Source organism: Callorhinus ursinus, unplaced genomic scaffold, assembly GCF_003265705.2.
Source record: "Callorhinus ursinus isolate GAN/ISIS: 27379988/994484 unplaced genomic scaffold, GSC_fseal_2.0 scaffold9, whole genome shotgun sequence".
NCBI lineage: Eukaryota > Metazoa > Chordata > Mammalia > Carnivora > Otariidae > Callorhinus > Callorhinus ursinus.
This window is the reverse complement of record NW_027397071.1, coordinates 20,155,657-20,181,456: the sequence shown is the minus strand read 5'-3', so window position 1 is coordinate 20,181,456 and position 25,800 is coordinate 20,155,657. Positions and strand designations below refer to the sequence as shown.

General features: G+C 37.7%; 1 protein-coding gene and 1 long non-coding RNA gene across 5 annotated transcripts in view; one reads left to right on the top strand and one right to left on the bottom strand.

Moving 5' to 3' along the window:
- Nucleotides 1-2,461: 2,461 nt before the first annotated feature.
- Nucleotides 2,462-25,800, bottom strand: part of DPYD (dihydropyrimidine dehydrogenase) — a 798,492-nt gene continuing 775,153 nt past the window's right edge. The window contains exons 22-23 of the mRNA XM_025872261.2: nt 6,187-6,327; nt 2,462-3,910 (exon numbers count right to left, since the gene is read on the bottom strand). Of these exons, the coding sequence (XP_025728046.1) occupies nt 3,737-3,910; nt 6,187-6,327 (315 nt within the window). The 3' untranslated portion in view covers nt 2,462-3,736. The remainder of the gene's footprint in view (nt 3,911-6,186; nt 6,328-25,800) is intronic.
- LOC112824418 (uncharacterized) lies at nt 3,845-25,787 on the top strand. 4 transcript variants are annotated; one of them, XR_012379353.1, is made up of 4 exons: nt 3,868-3,953; nt 5,361-5,496; nt 24,187-24,226; nt 25,507-25,787. It is a non-coding gene; the product is annotated as an uncharacterized lncRNA (long non-coding RNA). The 4 variants fall into 4 exon arrangements; XR_012379351.1 differs by lacking the exons at nt 24,187-24,226; nt 25,507-25,787 and adding an exon at nt 23,542-23,676 and having other exon boundaries at nt 3,845-3,922; XR_003208426.2 differs by lacking the exons at nt 24,187-24,226; nt 25,507-25,787 and adding an exon at nt 23,542-23,676.

Below are 25,800 nucleotides of genomic sequence, written 5' to 3'. Positions count from 1 at the left end.
CATTAGGACTTCCCTGCCCCACATTTTGAAGAGTAAGTGCATGTCCTCCTTGTCTCTACCCCACGCCCTAGCTGTCATTGCCAAAACACTTGCCATAATTTGCAATTTATTTACTTGCTTTTTGTATTCTCCACTAAGATGTAAGCTCAGTAAGGCAGGAATCATGTCTGTCTTGTTCCTAGTTGAATCACTATCAACTAGCTTGATATACGGGGTACTTAATGTTTTTGAATGAATGAATGAATGAACAAAATGCTGATTCTGATTCCCTGAGGGATTCTAAGATGATTCACACCTCTTTCTCTCTCTCTCTGCCTTACATCCTACATGTTCCTTTCATTCTGTCTAATCCCAAGCTCTTAGAGCTCTCTGGACCTTCCAGACTTTTCATACCTCTGTGCTTTCCTTTTCCTTCTTGTTTCCTATTTAGAAAATGCTTTTATGAGCTAAATAATTGGCTTAACTTATTATCTTGTCAAAGGATTAGGCTGTAGATGTCCCTTCTCTCACTATTGTTTTCCTAGCACTGTAATAACAGTTACATGCCCACTTCCCCTGTGGATTGTAAGTGGCTGGAATTTAGGGAACCTTCATCCTTTGAGTTCACACCCTCAGTCCTTAGCCCCGTGCTTGGTATATGGTAGTTGTTTGATAAATATTTGTTAAATGAATGAATGGCTGGGTGAACAAAAGGAAAAACAGAAGGTTTATTAGATGTAACCAACATACTTAGAAACATACCTAATTAGTTTGTGACCTGTAACACATTACTTAGACCCTTTAAGCACCCATGTCCTCCTTTACTAAGTAAGATAAAACAATAGACTCTACCTTTGACCATTTTAATATTCAAATAAGATATATGTTGTATTAGAAAGGGTTCTTTAGAGAAACAAAGCCAATACAGGGTGTGTGTGTGTGTGTGTGTGCGCGCGCGCGCGCACGCACGAACATAAAGAGATTTACTTTAAGGAATTGGCTCATGTGATTGTGGAGGCTTGATGAATCCAAAATCTGATAGGGATGGCTGGCCAGCTGGAGATTCAGGAATTACCGTTACAGTCTGCTCTAAAAGCAGGAAGAGATGATGTTGCAAAGGTAGTCCAAAGGCCAAATGCTGGATAATTCCCTCTTGCTGAGGAGGTGGGGAGGAGTCAGCTTTTTGTTCTATTTGAACCTTCAAACTGATTGGATGAGGCCCAACTACATTATGGAGAGCAACTGCTTAACTCAGAGGCTACTGATTTAAGTGTAAACCTCATCCAAAAACACTTCACAGAAACATCCAGAGTAATGCTTGACCAAGTATCTGGTTACTGTAGCCCAGCCAAGCTGACACACAAAATTAGCTATCACATATGTAGTCCATTTAGTATAGTTTCTTAGACATAGATAACACAAAACCAGACTCCTTGGTCTGATCCTATATCTTCACTCACGCCTGAAGGTCAGGAACCATGAGAACGTGTGTGTTAGGGCCAATGGCTTGTGGTGTCCTGCTGGATGGAATGACATAATTTTCATTCTCCCCCATTCTGGAGTCTCTCGGCAAGCTACACATTGTAAGATTAAGTATGTTTCCCATAAATAGCGTAGATAAGAAACGCTTCTTCGTGTTCAGCAGAAAGTGGACACAACAGAAATGTGTGTGAGGAACATCCTAGTGTAAAATCACAGATTGCCATGGCCTAGCTCAAAGGCCCGTTCACTTGTAGTTCCCCGAAGTAGTTCAAGAAAAGAGCCATAGCACTGTGTCCGCTCTTTCTCAGAGGAGGATGCAAAAGTCATAAACTACTCTTTTCTTTAATCTCTATTATGGAAAGTTCTTCCTGGCAGTCAGTGTCTTGAAGAGGACTCAGGCATATATGCATGGGATGTACTGTCATAAAACTCCTAGAGTGAAAATCTCTCACCAGATTGAGGTGGGAGTGATACATTATGATGGTGTCCACATGGTCCCGGTAAATTTATTTTCTGGACAACTTCAACTCTTTCCTAAGCTGTTACCAAGTGCAAAGGGTAAAATGCCCCCACCATGAAAGGAGCAAAAAAGTGAGTCTGTTGATTTGAGTCCTTAATATTTCACAACCACCTAAGGAATACCTATTAAGTGACATTGATTTTTCTTATAGTGAAGATAGCACCTTTAATGGTAGGTTGCCATTTTCTCATTTATCTCTGCCCATGAACCACTGCAAGAAATCTGGCCTGTGCCCAGTGAAAGACGCATTTTGGCAGAGTGGAATTAAATTCAGTAGGAAAACCTGGGTGAGAGGGACTGGAAGTGAAACATTTAAATAACCACACTATCATTACCCTCATTAGATCTGAACTAGCATTATATATACACTTGGATGGAATGCACTATAGGATTAATAAAAAACTTCTCCACCTCAAAATCTAAATGGTTGACATAATGTTGTATTTGCAAGAGAGGCAGCAAAAGACCACGTTGTTTAAAATGCTTTATGAAATTTTATTTATTATTCAATCATGCAGATTTTGTGGTAAATGTGCATTTCTAAAAGTGCATAAACAAACATCTTATTTTTCTAGATCTTGCATTTTTCATAGAAATATACCACAGATTGTTACTTAAAGATTTGCTACTTACAGATTCATATTCAAAGAGATAAATGAATTTATATGATGCTATTTGCTGATTATGAAAATAGAGAAATATAAAAATATCAGTAACAGAAAATATATATTTCCTTTTATTTGATTACTTTTAAAAATTAAACAAAAACACTAAAATAAAGAATAGTCAAGCTAGTTTTGAACACTTAATATATATTACCAATACTGTATTTTTCATTCTTGAATAATGAAGCATGTGACCCACTGCTGTGTAATTTGGGCTTTGTTCAAACATTAATTGCTATAATCATGAAGGCTACTATTAGAAGCAGACAGAGCAGATCTGTGCACAGCAAAAGAGTGGCTTTAACCAGAGCTCCATCATAATATCTTATTTGGTTAGGAACATAGTTTAAATATTTAAAGAAGAATGTCATGTTGATTCATTGGTAGAGTTTGAACACGCATCTCAGGCATAAGTGGGGATCAGTAGAGTGATATGAATGATTACCAAATACTCTCACTTGAGTATCTAGCCCCCCACAAAGAAGCTATTTTAACAAAGGGGCCTTAAAAAAGTTTTGCAAACCCTCTTTGGCTTTCTTTTTCTGCCACAGTAAATTATTATTTGATTTTCTTCATTTACGCTTTATGGAGCTAATTACATTTGCTTAGAAACAGTGTTAAAATTAAATGTAATTTTTAATTATAAAATGTTTCCTTGGAAACATTTTCTTGTAAGTTAAATGGTATTTTGTTCTAAAATACTTAATTTCACTTACAGTTAGAAATCAAAGAGACAGCACAGCACAGGGCAATTTAGAAACTACTGCATTAATTGCCACAAAAAAGTTAATATTTTTCAGAATGGACAACTAATGGTGAATATCCAATTAACGGCTACACAGTTATTTAACAACTATCCTCACAAAATAGCCATTCCATTTTATGACCATTAATTGAATGGTCACTGGCACTAGACGTTTTTTAAAAATTTGGAAATTTATTTAGAAATCTACAGTTTTCATTTAGAAATGTATTCAGAAATTATCTATTTGTTTCCATTTAGCAAGAGCCGAACACAATGATCACAATTAAAAAAGATCGGCACAGGTAGGTGGCCTCCAAGTTCGCAGCAACAGTTTCACAAATCACCTTAACACACCAGATTATTCACAGCTAAGGGCAAGCCTCTCTTTGGTTCATAAGGTGTTGTCCTGGAAACCATTTTGATGCAGTCGATAATAGGGCAGACGCTGAGACACAGAGTACAGCCGGTGCAGGCGTCAGTGATGGTGGGCAGGTGGGTGTCGGGATCAAACTGTATCGCCTGCAAACAGAAGTAAGGAGTATTGCTGTCACCGACCAAAAAGGTCAAGAACGCCCCCATTTTAGGAGGAACGTTTTCCTCCACTGTAGTAGGGCCGCTCTGGGAGAGCCGCCGCGGCCCAGCCCTCCTCCGGAGCAGCTCTAGTTGAGAGGCCAGAGGGGAGGGGAAAAAAAAAAAAAAGAAAAAGAAAACAAACCAGAGAAGAAATCCTTTTAAAGTAGAAATACATGGTTTAAAATTCCTTAAGGTATTTTTCTTGTGTCGTGCAAGGAAAAGCTTTCAGAACAGTAACGCTCTCGTTTCCTTTGTTCTGAGCAGAGCGCAGGGCCTTCCCGTCCTGCCGGGATGGGGTGTCTGCTCCCTGAGGATGGTGGGGTGCTTTCTCTCCTCACATTCCTCGTCCTCCACAGTGAAAAAGTGTCACGGTCAGCTGGGGCAATGAATGTATTTGCTTGGATTTCACAGTATGCATGTAGTTTTTAGAAGAAAACAGGAGTAAAAAAAAGTTGGCTTTAGTGCCAGTTTTGAGGCTTGAGGATTGTCAATGAAATAATTCCTCCATTCTGACTTCTGACCTCTGTCATGTAAAATGTGTTATAATCCAAGTCCAAATAATTTTTTTTGTTAAAAATTTTCCCTCTCCCAATTGAAGCTACTTGCAACTGTAATTCTTCCCTCTTTTATGCACATAAAAATGAAAATGGTTTTATCAGAGTAAATTATGTCAGAATGCTTAATATTAAAAAAAAAGTCTGATCTTCAAGGAAACAACCATATTCTATCTGAGCAAGAACTGTAGATACGACAAACCATAAGAAACTTTGTCCACATAAATTGCCGTTTTTTAAAATAAAACATCTTGGATGGCTGTTTGAATGAGTAAAAACTATTTCTCTTCCTTGTGTACCCTTTTATAAATAGAAACCCAAGAAGCAACTGAAAATAAAATAATGCCTATATCTTAAAAATTTTATACTTTAAAAATTTGCAGGCATATAAAATTTTATATTCAGTTGAAGATTTTGCTTTTCTATTTTTTATCTTTTTGAGACAGGAGAGTCAAAGGAGGACTTTTTAAACCTTTTTAAATGATTAATTGTGATTTTTTTTTTCCTCATTAATACGGGTTTTTTGGCTTGTTTTGTTTTTTACTGATGTTGTACCAAGGTTAGACTTCTAAGGTAGGAGTCATAACTTTTAAGATTTGAGATATTAGAGCCCTGCAGCTCTGATTTTAGTGACAGAACTTCTTGACTCATCTCTAATTGGTTAATTAGAGGAAAGACGAAAGTGAGTGTGATAGGATTAGCATTTCCAAAATAACTGTTAGAGACACATTTCAGCTACAAAAAAAAAGTGACACATATAAAAATTTGGTATAGAACGAACATCAAATTAAAGAGGAAGAGATTTTTTAAAAATTAAAATATGTCTGTTATATCTCTGTTAGGTGGTCAGAAGAATATGCAAAATCGCACCACGAGCAACACGGGACCTTCCTCCAGGCTGAATAAGCTAAATGAACTTCAATTTTTAAAAAGAGGCCATTTCATCGACCTTGAAAATTCCATTCATCATCTCAAAAGGTGTTATTTTACTCTACTTCTTCATAGCTTGAAAAGTTTAATGAGAATAATATGATTCTGTAGTTTTGAGACTGAAGACAGCTGAATCCCTGCTTCTTCTGTGCTGTCCCCTGGCAGCCTCTCGGCTGAAGGGTGAGGCCCTGGGAAGAAGCCACAGCTCACTTCGTGTGGTAATAATACAACCTGCTGGCTTCTCCAGTCACAAAGGAATTCTGGGCCCCAACACTTTCCCCAGTAGGAAGGTGCTTCTTCTTTCTTACTGTAGTTGAAGCCCAGTCAATATTGAATGGAAGAGAATTTTCTTCTGGTAGAAAGAATCAAGTCCTTTCAGGGCAATGGCAATACATGGTAGTTCTCTTCCCTCCCCTCTGGATTAAAGCCTAACGCTTCCGAATGTCCATCATCGGGTGGATTTCTCCTTCTGGTTGGATTTTTCCATCCAGTGTTATGGGTAATAAACGATATTAAAATAACACTGTTAACTGGATAGTGGCACAGTTAGTACAAATTATGGCTTTCCTTTGAAAAAATTCCCATGCTCAGAGAGCAAGAGGACAGACGTGTCCCTGCTGAGCGGCAATACTGGGCACGTCTGGTCAGCATTGCACACTCAGCAACACAAGATGCTTTCTGCTACAAAAGCCAGAAGAAACATGCCTCACAGCATCCCAATTACAGCAGAATCCTTACCTGGTAGCCAGAGTCATTACAGGTCATGTAGCATTTGCCACAGTTGATACACATTTCTTCATCAATCACGGCCACGACTTGCTCCAGGTTGCTCAGTTCACCAAATGCTCCAAGGTACTGCAGTGCTTTTCCAATGACATCCTACAAGGTAGGCACCGAAAGACTGACAGTGTTCATTGTAAAACATTACCATGCAATAGTTAGGATCAGTCCAGATTTCTCTGTTTTTTATATGATGTTGCATTATGTAACTTAGGAGGCTTCCAGGAATGTAGTTCTCATAGATCTACTTTTCATAATTGTAGCTTAAATTTTTTTGTCTTCTGAAAGATGGGCAAAATATGTGTGTATATAAAGAGAGAGAGAGAGAGAGGGAGAGAGAGAGAGAGATCTCCAGCTTAGAAACACAAGACCTAATCAACTGCATTCCATAGGTTTTCTACTAGATGATCTAAAACTGTTTCTGTGGACAGAAGAAATGAACCTTGAATTTTCAGTGGTCGTGTCTTCCATTTTTTCCAGTTTTGAACTTTGAAGGACCCACAAGTAATAAAAAGCGACAAAGGGTGATGCACTTAAACTAGAAAACTTTAAATTGCCAGGAATGAGGGGAATAAAAATGTGAATGTTATGCATTTATATCACTGCATTTGGATTCTAGATTTTCATTTCAAAAAGTGCTTTGATAGCATACCCACCTGTCATGTGTTGAGGAGTATATTTCATTATTTAAAAATTCAAATTTATGTTAATTAATCAGGTTCATCTAATAGCTAAAGAAGATGCTCTTTTACTTTTAAAGAACTAGGGTTTTCTTCATTCACCGCTGAAGAGTTTTCATGTGGTTACACGTTGCTTTGTTCTTCATATTAATTGGAAGTGTGCTTAATATGTGAAGCAGAGAAGATGTTTCATCAACAATAAGAAATACTTTGTCGCATAAAACAAAAACAGAAGGATGTACAAGAGAACAAGAGAATTTTTTTGTTTGAATTCAAGGTCTGCATTCAAGGAGGTTTGACTCATAGAGCTATCTTCCTGTATTCTCTTTGGCATTTTATTTTCTGCTTTTCTTTTTATGACCTTGGTTACCCTTTTTTACTTTTTTTCTCTATTTCAGCTCTAAATGACAATATGCTCATGACTGGGAGCTTTCAGACTGAAACAAAGTTTACATTATTATATGCAGTTTATTTGTGCATCTCTCAAGGAGTAGGATGATAGAAACTTTACAAGACTGTCTTCACTATTTTCAGTGTGTTGGAGATAGAACTTCAACTATACTGTAGTCTGTCTGTAGGTGGGCACTTGATGTCCAAATCAATATCTCTATTTGAGGTTGCTCTCACAATCTCAAGATCTACGTTTGTCAGCTGCATGATGAGCACTGTCACTAGAAATCGGTACCTCAGATTCTCCACTCACTAAACTTATCATCAACACCACGAAACTAGGTCTTCCTTCTGATTTCCTTCGTCTTGTGAACAGCGGTAGGATTTTTCCAATCTGCAGCTTGAAATTTCTGCATTCGATTCTACTCCAGCTTCTCCATACTCCAGCATCTCGTGTGTCTATGGTCAAGTCTTATGAGTTCTGGATCTGCAATATCTTTTGAATCCTCTTTCCATGTCTACTACAGTCTGTAACCATGACTAATTAGCTTCCCATTACTTCTAATGAAGTTAAGAGCCCACCTGATGAGTCTTTCTCATATTCTTTCTTACCCCACTCTACCCTACGTAATGTTCTCACCTTAATCTAGGCTGTACGGCACAGACTAAATTTCTCACTACCTTACTAAAAAATCTGTTAAATTAAATATTGTCTCACATTTAAGGCTTTCTAACAATGTCTTTTTTGGTCTTATTTCTCACTTCCAAACAGCATGTGCTTCAGCTACACTGAACACACACTTCACACTGAACCACACCTGTCAATTGACTCCTCTGGTGCCTAATTTTATGTTGAGTGCTCTGTCCAGAATACCCTTCCTTCTCATCTCTGCTTTGAAAAATCTTTCCCATCCTTCAAAGACATCTTACGTGTCACTCACTGCTTCATGAAGATTCCCTCAATTCTTCTTCCACCTTTCCTAACCAAATTGAAGATATGATCTCTTTGTCTCCTCCATTTTCTCCCACCTCCCCTTCTCCCCTCCCCATCTTCTCTTCTATTCCCCCAACGACCTATAGTATTTTATGTATCATGTGGAGGCAATGATAACAGACAACTTCTGAGTTCTTACTGTGTATTAGACCAATGCCATGATTTTAAAGCATTGTCTCATTTAAACCTCAACACACGATGAGGTGAATGAGATTTAAGGTACAGAATTAGGTAAATGATGAAGCAGGGATTCAGTCACTGCTGCCTGACTTCAAATTCTGTGGTCATAAGCACTTCCATGCTGACTCATCTGTTATTTCTCTATTTAGCAAATTCTACTTCATGATGTAGATATTTTCTATATTTAGCTTCCTATATGCAGTCTCCTAGCAGGCTTTATTCATCTTTGTGTCTCCTGTGGAATATCTTGCTCCTGCAGATCACTGAAACATAATGGGTGCTCAAATATTATTAAAATAAATATAGCATTCGTTTATTCATGTACTAAATAGACAGTGTAATATTAGGCACATAGTTGTATGGGCTAATAGCTACTTGTTGATTTACTGAACAGTTTTATTAATATGAGCATCATAAAAAGATTTGAGCCCTTCTTTAAATACAAAATAATCATAGTCAAAGTATCTGGACATGCTTAATATTTCTAATGATATTTTAAGGCAGTAAGTCCATGAGGTCACTCGCTAGCTATAAAACTATTTATATGTGATACAAAATATAATTTTTTTCAATCTCGGATATAAATCAGTCAAAGCAGTTGTTTTATTGAATCAGATCACTGCTTGACTGAAATCACCAGAAAATACTCAAATGATAATTAAACAGGAAACTCCCTAGACAGTCATCAAACCTCCAAGGCTTATTCAAAAGACACAATGTATATTTCAAGAGATTTTATTGTAAGAGGCAAGTTCACATTCTGTGTATATTAAATATACCTTCTGCTCTGTATTGGAGACTTGCAGTTGTTATTTATTAAAATATTATTTAATGTGAAACTAAATAAAACAACATCTTCGGAGGCTCTAAACTTTATTAGCACATGGTATTAAAAAGCATCATAGTTCTTAAGATACTATAATTTTTTAATCTGGAAGAGGTTAAAAGATTGAGAACCATTTTAAATTATTTTGGGAAAGAGTATCAGAGAAAATGAATTACCATTCTCTGTGCCTGAAAACGTAGACAATTTGTTTAAAACCCAAAGCTTCCACTTAGTACTGTCAGCTTATGAATACCATTGAGAAGACATATGGAATTTGGAGTTCACTGAAAGGCACATATAATCAATAAAGGACATATGGCTGGTCTAGTCCTTCGTGGACACACATCTGTGGAGATTAAGGAACCTACATTTCTTCCACACAGGGTGTGGATATACACCTGATTAGAGCCATCCCTGATTAGTGGAAATGTTTATGCGTGAATGTGTGTGGAGAAAGTGATGCTAAATTCCTTAAAGTATAGATACATTTGATTTAAATATAAACGGTCCCCAAAATTATCATTGTGAAGGACTACAGAATTCGAGAATCACATCTTTTTCAGTTAATTATTTCTTTGGGATAATCAAAAGTATTTTTTAGAAACTGGATCAGTCAATATTTCTGTTTGATATGAAGTTTAGGACCAAAGAGTGAGGAACTAGAGGGCCCCAACCCCATCCCTGCTCTATCATAATTTATTATGCTTAGTATGAATTTATTAGTTTTGGCCTATTTTTTATTGGTGAAGTATTTTCAAGTTGTGACTGTTGTCTGGCACATTAACTATTCTTCCTAGCTTTACGTCTTCTACACATCTGAGCAACATACTTTCTCCAAACCTGTCAATCAAAGTGCCATTCAAAGGCCAGGACCAAGGACAGTGTAATGTGGGCAATCCCTGTGACTTCTGTGGGAAAGGGATCCACTATTTAAATTATTTGGGCATAGCTATTTAATCACTTTATCCTCATCTGTACCATTACCAATGTCACATGTCTTATCTTTTACTCCAAGTTCACTACTTGCCCAATAAACCTATCAAAATAGGAAATGAGATCATTTGGTTGGTGATCACTGAATTTATGCTGTTTCTTAGTAACATCTTTCTTTATTAACACTCTCAAGTCAAAAGTTTCATTATCTTTGGAGAATTTCACTGGGGTCAGACCTCAAGCTTTCTGGTCTACTTCTACCTTTTCCCTACCACAACCATCTTTTCCTTTTCCAAAGAACCTGAGGCAACATTTATTTTTCAGCAGTGTGGTACAGCAATATCATACAAAGATGCTTTCAAAAATACAGCATGCAATTTATTTTTGATATCCTCTGAGTTAGGAGGCAGGGAGGGGGTCTGCACAGTGAGAAAAGGAAATCTTGAGTTTACATTCAGTAGAACTCTGATAACTGAGGTCTCAGCATGAATATGCTGAGATAGGAGGGCAGAGACAAAGCATCAGCCTGGAAATGAAGTAGTAGATTGGCGGGGAAGGTGAGAGAAACAAGTAAACCAAAAGATGGGACGGAAGCAAGTGAGAATCTGGGAATTGAAGTGGGGGAGAGAAGGAGCGGGAGGGGCTCATGAGTGTTAGAGAGAGATGAGTGAGGTTTGGGTATGACCATGATTGGCTAAGCACAGGTCAGTGCTCTGATCATTGTATTCTTTTTAAGTAGGTAGTTCAGGCTTTAAAGGAGCAAGTTCTTGCCAGGCACTTTGGATTTAAATTCAATGCAATTGTTGTGATGTGTTTTTACTATAGCCTTACCTATCTTGGGCTTCAACTCTCAAAATATGTTTTCCCTACTCTTTTCAGTTATAAGAGCATTCTCTATGGGGATGCTAGAAAGATAATAGGAATTGAACAGTTCTCACTAATGTAAGTTAACAGTATACCATCTGCTCTAAGTAGTGGGTGTATTTTCTTTTCCTTTTTTTTTTAAACTTTTAATAGACAAAATACATTTTTATTTTTCCTAATATTTTTTCCAAATTTGGGTAATTTGAGGTTTTGGTAATTCTGTAACATCCTTAATCCTTGATGCCACTCTTTTCTGATCATCATTAGTAATGTGATCTTTATTTTCTCATATGACCATTGACTACTGAGTTATCTAAAATGCTTGACCCTTTTCTTACACCTTGGGAAACTGAGTGATTAGGTCATCAAATTTCTATTTGATAGCTTCTCATTCTTCTTTTTTTTTTTAAGATTTTATTTATTTGTGTGTGTGTGAGAGAGAGAGAGAGAAAGTGAGTGAGAGAGCGCACAGAGGGAGAGGGAGAGGGAGAAGCAAACTCCCCGCTGAGCAGGGAGCCCGATGCCGAGCTCGATCCCAGGACCCTGAGACCATGACCTGAGCCGAAGGCAGATGCTCAACCAACTGAGCCACCCAGGTGCCCCACTTCTCATTCTTCTTGATCCATCTTCAGGTTAGAGTCACTGACTATGGGGTTGTTTTCTATAGTTTTGTCTGAACTTCCCGAAATGAGAATTACTAAAGGTTGAGGACACTTGTACATCGAAGCTCAGAGTTCCTTTTTTGTGGCCTATTGAACTCTAAGATGATATGGGATGGTTACTTTCCTTCAAGATGCTTTTAGCTTCCATCTCTCTCAAATGGATTTTTACAGGGAGCCAGAAATAAACAAATGCAGCAAGACCCCTCATTGCTTCTTTCTCTTCTGTGAGATTAAGTTTCCAACAAGGCAATTCAATAATTTTTCAGATGTTTTGCCTTTAGTGGAGTGGGATTTTCATCTGAAGTCTGAAAGGCTTACATCGCTCCTCTATCTTGCCTGTCCATATTAACCATCTGGTTATGAGGTCTGTGACATAGTCCCAGGATAACATTTCTGTATTTCGTTCATTTCACTCTCCTGCAGCTGCTTCCTCCATGCTTCACCTTCAGGTTTGTGATTTCCGTGCACGTGTACATCTTTTTGACATATACTGCTCCTCCCCCAGCTCTTCAATTAGACCTATTTATCTAAACAAGATATACTTTTCCATTGTTATGTTCCAGGCAGGGATCACATCACAAAACATCCCCATAAGATGTAAGAGATGATATTTACCAAATTCTGTTTATTTCTTTTAAAGCTCAGTTTAATACTTTTTCATCTGCTATTTGTTGGTATAGAAGACAACTGAGAATGTTAATGTGGCCCCGGCCCATTTCTCTGGTATCTTCTGAAAATTGCTGGGATAGTCCTCCACTATTTTTCTTTCTGTGCCATCTCTTTTATGCTCTGTACTATCTAATATGGTCTTACAGTTTTATCTGAGTACTTTTCTCCTTTCTCTCACAATTCATTTGAAATAATAAACCACTCGATCAGGCTGACTGGTCTCCTGCCAACACTGTCTTGCCAGTCTTATGAGATGCAGTCCATCTCTTACTCGAAGCAGCAGGAAGAAGAGATGAAAACATCACTAGTGCCCCTAAACCATTCATTTTCCTACCCAGAAATTCAAAGACGTTAGAGATACATTCCTGGCTTCGTAAAGAGAATGAGAATTCATTCTCATATATATCAACAGAAGTGGGAAGCATTCGGGGGACTTTATAAGTCTTGGCAGACTCTCAAATCTCTGTTATATGCTGCCTGGGAATAAAGCACGTTCCTCATATACCCGGGCCAAATGTGCACACTGTCACTTCAGTTCTCAGTGAGGAGACAAAACTGTCTCCTATTCGGTTTCTCTTCTCTAGCACAAATGAACCTGTGGAATGTCAGGAGCGTCTTCAGAAAGTCCTGCTTCACCTTTCAGAAGAAGACCTCTACACCTAGGAGGACAGCCTTTTTTTCTTACTTTTTCTCAGTCTTTCAGCACTATTTCTGATTACCGTCTTCTTCCTCAGAATCCTTTCATTTCTGTTTCTTTCATAAAATTGGCAGCTCCATAATAGGGTATATGGGTATATCTCTCTATATATAGTAAATGCTATTTCATTACGAAATGGAAGTCAAGCTGTAAGCTTGCTAAAAAGGGAGTCAGCTGGATGCCAGGTTGACCTGAGGGCCTCAGACCATCCCTGGTATAGGATTGAGGGCCTTTGAGGCTATATTTAGCTCCTGAGGGGGCAGGGAGAAGCTGGAGAGCATGTGACTAGCAAACACTTGGCTCTCGAGGACCCTGTAGTCACAGTTTAACACGGGGAATAACTACTCGATGCGCTAGCTGACATGGCTAGCAGCTTAATCAGTACATCCCTTTGCCCTTTTATATTGTTAAGACTGATCAAGAAGACTGGATTATTTTCCTCATTATTGCCTCTCAGTTTGGTCCTTTCTATAAATTCCTACTGAAAAAAGAATGGGTTTACCAGTCAGACCCTATTACCTCGTTGATATCCAGGGACTATGTATTGGATTTAAGGTCCTATGGCTGCATTTTCTTCAAACATACAGATTTGCTTGAAATACTGCCTTCCTTCTCTTTCTTTTTCTTTTGTGAGAGACACAGAAGATAGTGCTGAAGGGCGCAGGTTCTAGAGCCAGACTTTGGAATCAAATCTTGGTTTTGATGTCTTCCTAGCTGTGTGACCTTGGGCAAGTTATTTAACCTGCTTATCAATCATTTAATCAGTAAAATAGGAAAAATAAGGTCCCTGATAGGGTTACTGTGAGAATTAAATGAGACAATTCACAAGCATGTAGAACCGTGCCTGAAACCTCCTAAGTACTCAATAAATATTAGCTTTTATTATTAATTCTCTGCTTAATTAACACTAATTTATTAAACTCCATGTTAAATATCACCATCTCTGTGAAGCTTTCCACAATTACCCGAGGCAGAACTAATCCCTCTCACTCCTCTGTGTTCCCAGAGCATTTTGTACATATTTGATTGAACTGTAAATAATTTTTAACATGTGTCTTTCTCCCTTGCTAGACTATGAGCTCCATAAGGGTAGATGTTTTTCTTTTTAAAATTCATGTTGTATTCCTCGTTTCTAGCACAATTCCTGGACTGCAGTGAGTGCATAGTAAATACGTGTCAGTGCTACATTTCCACCGAGGTCGGGAAAATTCCTGTGCCTTGGACCGTGTGTTTTACATCTTTGGATATAAACCCGGTCCTTAGCACACTGCTGGTCATACAGCAAATACTCAATAAATACTTACTGATGGGGTGATATTGAAACCGCCTACCTCGAGGCAGCAGACCATTAAATCTTATCTGAGGCATTTGAAGTAAAAAAGAACAAAAGATGAGATCTATTGAGCATGGCTCGCTTAGGAATAATATTGTCACACTCCTAACCAGGGAAGATGGGGTAGATTAGAAACTTGAATGCCTGACTGAAAAACTTGTTCAGACAAGAGGGGCTTAGTTAACTTTGTGGGGCACTGGGGCTCTTTCTGTAGCAGATGGGGAATCATATACTGTGCTAGCTGAGAGGATAAACAAAGCAGTGTCATGGAGTTTAAACTATTGAACAGAGGAATCTATAAAGAGGCCAGCAGAGAGGAGGGAAGGAACAGGCTAAAATAAAGAGATGGGTGGACAGAGAAAGTATTAAGCATGAAAACAGACAATCCAGCCCCTCCAGGAAAAAGGGAAGAAGGAAAAATGGTATGTCAAGAACAGAAGAAACACCATAGGGGAAACATAAAAGCAATGGAAGCAACAGAGGGAAGTACACGGCATACCTGGGTATGTGTTGTGGGAAAAACAATAAAAGCATGAGAAGTGAGGTCTGATTCACACTCACAGAGACGGCTCTTAAAGGGCATGTGGCTGTTCATTTCAGTGAGGCCTGAACAACCACACAGTCACACCATCCAGATGGGGTCTGAAATAATGGGCCGATGGATGGGGGACTTGTATGAGAATAACAATAACCACGGCCCCTTACATTGGAATAGAATGACGCTGTGTACAATACTTTCACACACATCATTTCATTTGAAACAATGGCGTCGAGGCCTTCTGACATTATCTAGGATTTATTCTCCCTCCTGCCCATCTCTCACCTGGGTTGTTACAACAGCCTTCTAACCATTCTCTCTGCTTCTGCCCTTGCCTGTCTAGGATCTTGTATCAATGTCACAGCCAGTAGGATCCTTTGAAAAATTAAGTCAGATTGTGTCTTTCTTCCTTTGAAAAAGCCTCAATGGTTTCCTGCCAAAGACTTTCCTATTTCAGGGTCTTTGCACTTTCTGTTCCTTCTCAATGGGATGTACTCCCCAAAGGTATCTATCCACATTGTTCATTCTCTCCACTCTTTCCAGTGTTTACTCAAATGCTATTTAATCAGGCGGGCCTCTCCTGACCAACCTCCCTAGCAATTCTTATTCTCCTAATCCTGCTATATTTTCTTCCTAGCACCGTGACCATCTGACATAGTACGCATTCACTTGTTTATTTGTTTGTCTGTTTCTCCTTACTAAAATGTAAGAGCCACAAGATCCAGGCTTTCGTTTTGTTCACTACTGAATTTCTAGTGACTACATCAGTGCTGGAACACAGTGGGTGTACACTAATAATTGCTGGATGAACGACAAAGTGAGTGTATGGGTGAATATGACAACGTTTGCCAACGAGAGGGTGGAATCTCAGTGCTTATGTGTGAAAGATAAAAGGATACAATACAAGGTGTTGTTGCCAAGATGAGCAGCTTTCAGACCTGTGGACATTTCTATGTTATTAAGACTTCCTTCTTTTTTGGTCCCCCCCCCAACAACATCATTTCCTTCTGGTTATTCTTTTTTTTTTTTTTTTTTTCCGCTCAGTTCTTCTCATTTGCTTCCCCAAAACTTCCTTCTCCCATGTAGGGTATTAGGTTAAGTAATAATTATGAAAATAGATGCGGAGCTTCTATCTTGTGTAGGTAGTCAAAATGTCAACCCTTTTTCCTTTATACCAGGGACCTTCCTCCAGGATAAGTCCCTGATTTGCTTGAGTGCATTAATTTCAACATGCTCAAATCTAAATTTTCATCCTATGTCAAAAAAGCCCATTAAACCTAAAACCACGAAGAACAAAATCCTGACTCATTATCCTTACTTTATCTCAGTTAGTAGGACCATAAAGAACCTAATTGTCTTGGTCTCCTTTTTCTTAACTCCTTACTGGCCCATGTCCCTCAATATCTAATGAGAATCCCTAAGTTTTAGAAGGAGAATTAAATGACTTCATCAAGTTCATCCCTTCCTCTGTCTCTATAACCATGGCCACCCACCAAATCCAGGACAACATTAGGGATCTCCTGAAACATTCCAGCTCTTAGGGCTCTTTAAATGCCAGTTCCTCAGAGAGGCCTTCCTCTGCTCTTTTGGTCTAAACAAGGTCTTCCTATGAAAGAGACTCCATACATCCTTTATTTTTTCTATATAGTTTGTATCACAAATATGATTGTATATTATTAGTGTGATTCTTTGCTTAATATCTATTTCTGTCTCAAGTCTGTATGCTTCATGAGGAACAGAGGCTGTGTCTCCTTTATTTATTATACTACAGATGCCCATTTTTTAGCACATTGCTTGTCTCATGGTAGGTATGCAATAAAGATTTCCTGGAAAATATATGGGCTTCTTCAAAACTTCCAACTTGATTGGCTTCCAGAGCTTTATGTATTCTTACTTTCATTCTTGAGTTAATTTCATTGAAGAAAATGGGAATGGGGACTAACCTTCAACCTGTCCATTCCTGACATAATAACTGATAGTAGGTAATATTTATTTAGGGGATATTTGATGCAGGCTAAAAGCACTTCACATATTACCTAATTTATAACCCCATGAGGCAGACTCTTGTATTTTCTCTGTCTCATAGATTAGCGAACTGAGGCAAGTTCACGCAGCTACAAAATGGTAGTGAAAAAATCTGAACACACGCAGTAGGACAAGGTAGTTCTGGGCATAATTCAGGAAACTCTTCCTCCATAAATGTAATCTGTTAAAATATTATGAACTTTGCTATGTATTTCAATGAAAGAAAAGAAGTTAAGACTTTCTATGGTCACTTTCTTTAAACATGACTACGTACTAAAATGATACTGGTTAAGTCCAAATTCAGTTTCATTAAATGCATATGGCATGCAGTAGGTAGGAAATCATAAGAGATGTCCTTTCTCTAATGCAAGATGACTTAATGTATTGCCTGAACTCCATCCCCAACCTACTTGCCAAAATAGAGCTTCCATAATCACACCCTTTCCGGTAGCTTTAGCTGTTCTCTCAGAGCACATAAACTCATGCAAACCTCGATTATTCTAACACAGAAACAAACCAATCTTTCCCCTCTACCCTATTTTCTCTTCCTGTCACTTTCCTTCTGATCAAGTTTAAGTTTAGAAAAGAGTATTCCATGCACCTTTTTCAGAAAAGAGTATTCCATATACCTTGTTCTTACTTTCTCAACCTTTGTTAATTCTTCAATTTACCACCTCCTGGGTTCTACTTTTTACCACTCCACTGAAGCTGCTCAGGCCAAGACAAGCTAAAATATGAAGGGTGTGAAGGTTATGCTAAGGAGTTTACCTTAAGATGTGGGAATCTTTAGTGGTTAAAAAAAAAAATCAGACTTGCGTTTTTAAAAGACTACTCCATAATTGTTGGAGGATGCATTAGGTAAGAATGACAAAAGAAGGTGGGAGTAGTAGAATATTTCAAAATTCTATGAAAGAATACATAAAGAACTGTATTAAGGTCTCCTTGGAAGGAGAGGACAGAAGAGGAGGGAGACATGAGAGATAAAAATGATAGACATATCATGGAACAGTACACCAAAACAAATTATGTAATATATGGTGATTAACATAATAATAAAAAAAATTAAAAAAAAATGATAGACATTGGTGAATGTCCTATGATCCCATTCACGAGTGGGATGAGCAATAGGCTAGAATCTAGGCTGAATTTCATGTTTCTGGCTTAGGAAAGAGAGTGGTCCTCAGTGTTGTTCACTGAGACACAGAACTCAGGATGGAGAGGAGTTTGGATGGAATGGTAATCAGTTTAGTTTTAAGTATGATGGCCCTTGTGCTCCTTGTTTAGACTCTCCAGGTGGAGGTATCCAGAAGATAGTGGGCAGCAAAAGTCTGAAGCATAGAAAAGAGAAAGTGATGGAGAATAGTTGAGTCAACATATAGGAAAAGTCTAGATAAATTGTAAAGGGAGATGATATAGAAATCAGGAAACAGAGAGATGAATACAACATCATTATCATTTAGCAAATTTTGAGAGGTTAAAAACTTGAATGTAAAGCAAGTCATGCAATTTATGATACATTTTGTCACTGAGTCATAATTTGACAGATGGAAGGGGCCACTTTAAAATGCAGATATTGAGATTTTGGGATGACTGTCTATTTGGGGGAAAAAAACCCTATAATCGTACTTGATACTTTAAAGCAACAAAAGGTTTAGATTAATTAGTCAAATGTAAATATTAAAATTCTAAAAGAACTAGATGAGGTGAATATTTATAATCTTACAGTAGAAAAAGTAAATAAAGACAGAAATCACAAGATAAGTTTTTGCCTGATATAACTACATAAAGCTAAAGCTGCTCTACATATATATTAAAACACTACAATACAAATTATGAGACAAATGGCAATATATAAAAAGTTTATAAAAAATCTGTAAGACAAAGATAAATATTCCAACAGAAAACTGGTCAAAAGAGTAGTAATTTCACAAAAGAAGAAATAGTCCAAAAATATATAAAAACATGCCAATCTCACTACTATTTAGACATTCAAAATTAAAGAAAAAAATGAAATACTTTGATTATTACATTGGTTAAAATTAAAAATAAATTCATTGTTGATGGGTGTCTGAAAAATGGGCCCTCCTATATTTTTTGGTGGAATGTAAATTTACCCTCTTCCTGGAGAGCATTTGGCAATATGTATTAAAAGCCCTAAAATATCTCCTGTGATTTCTCTCGAGAAAACAGTAAGACCTCTACACAAAGATTTTTATACAATGATAATTATAATAGTACTCTTTGTATAAAATTCTGGAAACAACTGAAGGTTCAGCAATAGGGTACTTGTTTTTTTTCTCCAAGTTTTTATTTAAATTCCAATTAGTTAACATACAGTATAATATTGGTTTTAGGTGTAGAATGTAGTGATTCAACACTTACACACAACACCTGGTGCTGCTTGTTACAAGTGCCCTCCTTAATCCCCATCACTTACTTAACTCATACCCCCTGTCCACCTCCCCTCTGGTAACCATCAGTTTGTTCTCTATAGTTAAGAATCTATTGCTTGGGTTTCCTCTCTCTCTTTTTCCCTCCCATATTTATTTGTTTTGTTTCTTAAATTCCACGTATGAGTGAAATCATATGGTATTTGTCTGTCTCTGACTGACTTATTTCACTAATTCTCTAGCTCCTTCTATGTCATTGCAAATGGCAAAATTTCATTCTTTTTTGATGGCTGAGTAATATTCCATTGTGTATATATGCCACCTCTTCTTTATCCATTCAACAGTCAATGGACATTTGGGCTCTTTCCATAATTTGGCTATTGTTAATGCTGCTACAAACATGGTGCCTGTGCCCCTTTGAATCAGTATTTTTGTTTATTTTGCTTTAGGATGAAATGTTCTGAATGTATCTGTTAAGTCTATCTGGTCCAGTGTGTCATTCAAAGCCACCGTCTCCTTGTTGATTTTCTGCTTAGATGATCTGTCAATTGCTCTAAGTGGGGCGTTAAAGTCTACTACTATTATTATTATCAATGAGCTTCTTTATGTTTGTTATTGTTTTATATATCTGGGTGCTTCCATGTTTGGGGCATACATATTTATAATTGTTAGATCTTCTTGTTGGATAGACCCTTTTATTATGATACAGTGCCCTTCTTCATCTCTTGTTACAATCATTGGTTTAAAATCTAGTTTGATGGAAACGGGAAGGCTCCATAGCTCAGTGGTTAGAGCACTGGTCTTGTAAAATCTAGTTTGATGTAAGTATGGCTACTCTGGCTTTCTTTTGACATGACATTTACATGATAATTATTTCGCCATCCCCTCACTTTCAATCTGCAGGTGTCTTTAGGTCTAAAATGAGTCTCTTGTAGGCAGCATTTAGATGGGTCTTGTTGTTGTTGTTTTTTTTTAATCTATCCTGACACCCTGTGTCTTTTGATTAGAGTATTTAGTTCATTTACATTCAGAGTAACTAATGATAGATAAGTATTCAGTGCCATTTTATTACTTGTTTTGTCATTGGTTCTGGAAATTTTGTCTGTTCCTTTCTTGTCTTTGTCACTTTTGGTCTCTCCTTTGCACTCCAAGAGTCACCTTTAATATTTCTTGCAGGGCTGGTTTAGTGGTCATGAACTCCTTTAGTTATAATTTGTCTGGGAAACTTTTTATCTCTCCTTCTATTCTAAATAATAGCCTCACTAGATAGAGTATTCATAGCTGCAGATTTTTCCCATTCAGCACGTTGAATATATCATGGCACTTTCTTCTGGCCTACCAAGTTTCTGTGGAGAGATCTGCTGTTAACTGTGTCTTCCCTTGTGAACTTCTTCTCTTCTGTCTTCCTTCTTTTAAGATATTTTTCTTTTTTTTTTTTAATTTTATTTATTTATTTAAGAGAAAGAGTGAGAGAGAGAGCACGAGAGGGAAGAGGGTCAGAGGGAGAAGCAGACTCCCTGCGGAGCAGGGAGCCCGATGCGGGACTCGATCCCAGGACTCCAGGATCATGACCTGAGCTGAAGGCAGTCGCTTAACCAACTGAGCCACCCAGGCACCCAAGATATTTTTCTTTATTGCTATGTTTTGCAAATTTAATTATAATATGTCTTGGTGTTGGCCTGCTTTTGTAGTTGATGGGAGTTCTCTGTGCCTCCTTGATCTAAATGTCTGTTCCCTCTCCATGATTAGGGAACTTTTCAGCCATTATTTCCTCAAATAAATTTTCTGCCCCCTTTTATCTCTCTTTTTTTTCTGGGACTCCTATAATACAAATGTTATTACATTTGATGGAGTCACTGAGTTCCCTAAGTTTATTCTTGTGTTCCACAATTCTTCTTTCTCTCCTCTGTTCAGCTTCATTATTTTATCTTCTCTATCATCTATTCATTCCTCTGCTTCTTCCATCCTTGTGTTCATTGCATCCAGTCTGTTTTGAATCTCAGTTATTGCATTTTTCATTTGATTGTTTTTTTAACTCTTTTACCTCTGCAGTAAGGGAGTCCCTGAAGTCTTTCATTCTTTTCTCAAGCCCAGCAAGTATCTTTGTGATTATTGCTTTAAATTCTCCATCAGGCATATTATGTTTGTTTCAATTAGGTCTCTGGCCATTACCTTATTAAGTTGTTTCATTTAGGATGGATTCCTCCATCTTGGCATTTTTGTCTAAGTCTCTGCCCTCGTCTGTGTGTTGGAAAAGCCCATTATGTTTCTGCTCCTGAGAGTAATGGCTTTATGAAGAGGAGGTCATATGGTGTCCAGGGCCTGGCGCTTCAGGAAGTGTCTCCGGTGTGTGCTGTGTGCACTCTGCTATTGTGTTTTGGCTGCTCTATCCTTTGGGCCAGTCATCTGCAGAGGCTTCCCTTGTCTGCAGTGGGCAGTGTTTGGTCCTTGGCCAGAGTTGGGGAGTTATAACTAGGTGTGCTCTGGTCTGCTTGTTAAATGAGACCTGATACTACTTCCATTAGAACTGAAGCCCTGCAAAACTCTCTGGTCGGGAGACGTGGTATGGATAGGAGTTTCTGCTGGTCTTCTGGGGAAGGGGCTGCCAAGCTGGGACTTGGCCAAGATGGGCAGTACTGCCAGAGCACAGGGGTGTGGGACCTGGTGCAAGCAGGTTGGCAGTCAGCGTTGGACCTGTGCTGTTTACTGCAGGTGGTTCTGTGTTTATGCTGAGGCGTTGTGAAGGAACATGGCACCAGCCAGCTCCTTTGTCCTCAGAGAGGGGTCTCCGTGCTTGCTGCTCTCAGGGAAGCTCTCTGAGAAAAGCGAGTAATCTCCCCCACTTTGTGTCCCAGGCGTTTTTCAGATCACTGTTTCCACACTGTCTGCCTCTGCATTGCTTGCCTGCCTTCTCTCCAGGAGCAGCACAGTGGCCTCTGGGCTCTAATAAGTTACTTTTTAAAAAGTTAATAATAAGTTCATATTATAAAATACTATGAAACCATTATTTCTGTGTAAAAGTGATATATAAATTATTGTGAAGTTTGTATGTAGCAAATATAAGACTATTCTGTGTTTATTTTAAGACATTATATTTAGATATAAAAAAGGACTAGAATTTTATAAATGTAAATTTTCATAGTGGTTACGTAAGATTATGCATAATTTTCATGTTAATCTTTGCACTTTTAACATTACAAAAAAAAAACCAAACAAATGAAACTATAGAATGTTGGAGAGAAGAATTTAACTTTGCCCAGTAGTCTCATTTTACAGTTTTCTTATTTGATATTTGCCCCAAATCAAGTAATGAGCAGTACGACTGTGACAAAACCCATGTGTTAAAATTCCCTTACTAAATGTTCTCATTATTCCATGTTGATGTCTTCATCTTCCATGGCCTATCTCTAGGTATATTCCATACATTTTCTAGGATGGATCCAAACTTTTGTAGTTCCTATTATGAGTCAGTCTTTTGAATCTTGTAAGCCAGCAATTCTCAATTTCATTTCCATCCCCCATTCTATCACTGATTACTATGTGACTTGACCAAATTGTTTAATTTTCATTGTTCCTCAGTTTTCTCATCTGGAAAATGAATATAAAGATAGTACCTCCCCAAGGTACTGTGAAGATTAGATGAGATATAACATGTATAGTGCTTGGAACAGCAGAGGCACATTAGAGCTGCTGGTTGCCACATATTTCCCTGGGTGCTTCGAGGAGATGAACTTTCTCTCCTACTCTGGGAAATCGTACCAGAATGGGAGTAAACGTGGATTTATTAGAGGAGAACTGATAAAATTAAAAATACAACCATACATGCACACACACACACACACAACATCATGGCTCTAGAAATCAGGAGTCATCTGAAACTGGGGATTTCTCTGGGGACAGGAACAGATCTCTGCATCTTCCTTCTTCCTCTAAAGCATATGCTCCCCCGACTCTATAGAAAGCCTTATAGAAAGCAAGATAAAGTGAGCAGTCATTGTTTTAACAAATTTAATTCCTCATTTTCCAAAGAGATAGTTGCATTCATAACTAGGGAAAATTCTAGCCCCAACAAAACAAATAAACAAAAAAAATTTGACCCACAATTATCAGCTACCATTATGTTTTTTGACAGGGCACACCATCTTCCTAGAAATGACAACAGACAGAATGGGTATGACACCCTGGGGAGAAGCCAAGGGAGTGGAAGATCCACTAGACAATGGGAAAATCTACGACAGCAGTCCTTTAGTACATCAGTACTATTATTGTCTTTAATGCCGGGAAGATGGTATCTACGATGTTTAGAGGCTCATGCAATGTAACACCAGGGATACTTTAATTTGGATAACCTAAAATGAAGAGACTTAGGAGAGGAATGTAAGCCTACAGTATTTTTAAAGAATTTATTTATTTATTTATTTATTTATTTATTTATTTATTTATTTATTTGAGAGAGAGGGAGAAGGACAAGCAGACTCCCTGCTGAACACAGAGCCCGATGCAGGGCTCGATCCCACAAATATGAGATCACAATCTGAGCCAAAATCAAAAGTTGGGTGTGTAACTGACTGAGCCGCTCAGGCATCCCTAACTTGCACTATCTTTAATAAGACTTATCCCTCCTTGATACTTTAAAAAATGTTTACTTTCCTGACTTCATATTTCTTAGGTTTATTTAATTCTGCTGAGTTTGATATTTTATTTGAGTTAGTGATCGACCGGCTTGAATTCAACTCTAGTAGGTTTTTTCTTTGTTCTGTTTTTATCTTGCTTCTAGGTTATCAATATATTCCCTGAAGGAACAGAAGACTAAAAAGGTCAATGCTTTTATAATCACCTTGCACTTCTTTTCTTTCAAATACAAATAATATCTTTCTTTTGATTTTTTATATGTAAGGAAAAGATGAGATCTTACATTTAATTCAAGTTAGAAGAGACACAGTGACAATACTAACTTAAATCATATAATAATCATAGCCAAACATAGGGAGGGTGGAGGCTTGTGAAGAGCTGAAGGATCTGGTCTTCTCTTTATCATCAGTGTCCAGTACATTCCTTTAGTAGCCCACAAATAATGTAAAGGAAATAGCTCAAGAGAGTATTTGGGGCTATTATGCTGTTAGAAGTCCCAAGTGTTCACTTTATTTGGAATTATGGCATCGAAGTACTGATAGAATTTGTGTTCAGCCACTTCTAAATTTCCTTTCAGAACTCTGAATCACTTAAATTTTGCAACAGCCAGTGTAAACCCCACTGTTTTTGACATAGGACACATCTTTTTTTCTCTCATAGGTAGAGGGAATTTTTAAGGGTTCTAATTCCCAGTTGACAGCTAAAGATGAATTTCTGGGAAGTTCCCCTGAGAGGTCCTAAGAGTAAGCTTTTTAGCTGATACTTCAAACAGAAAATGGAAATGCAGGAGTAGATTGTCATTAAATAAGGAAGAATAAGTTCCAGTAACTGAAACCACATTCAGTGATGGTGATTTCAGAGAGAATGGAGTCCTATAACTCCTATAACACCTCCCTTTTCTCTCATTAAGACAATTCCATCTTGGGGAAGGTGGGCAGGAAGGAGGTAGGTGCAGTTACAACAGGGCAACCAGAGGGATCTTTGTAGTGATAGAAGTCTTGTATCTCGACTGTGGTAGTAGAAAGAGGAACCTACATGTGTGGTGGGATTGCACAGAAGTAAACATACATGTATGCACACATATGGACAATGAAAATCTGAATAATATCACTAGATTGTATATGTGTCATTATCCTGGTTGTGATATCTGCAACATTTTACATTGGAGAAACCGAGTAAACGGTACACAAGAACTTTCTGTATTATTTCTTACAACTGAATGTAAATCTGCCTCTCTCTCAAAATAAAAAATTCAAGAAAAAAAATCAAGAAATATAACACACCCACCATTCCATCTTCATGGTAATTCTTTTGCTATTACCCAGAAAATAGTCTCTTGACTCACCAATTCGTACAGGCTCTCCAGAGACTGAACCAGACAAAGTTTGTTCAAATTGATACTATGTTGCATATTAATCATTTAGTTGTATTGTATGACTAATATATCTCCTGGATTTAATTGTAGATGAAGATAATTTTAAAATGAATATGAGAAGACAAAGAATTCACTGTAATATTTCCTGGCCCATTTAATACATCAGAAATTTCCATGAAGCACATACTTGACAGTATTCTAAAAAGTATAAAATATGCAAATAAAAGAGGCTATCCTATCACCACAAACAGGTTTTTTTAAACTTTCATTGTATTTTTAAACAAAATAAATGAGATACTTAAACAGTAAATAAACACGTAAACTATGTTGAGCTATATTGTATATTTACACAGTAAAACAGTATATATACAACTTAATTTTTAC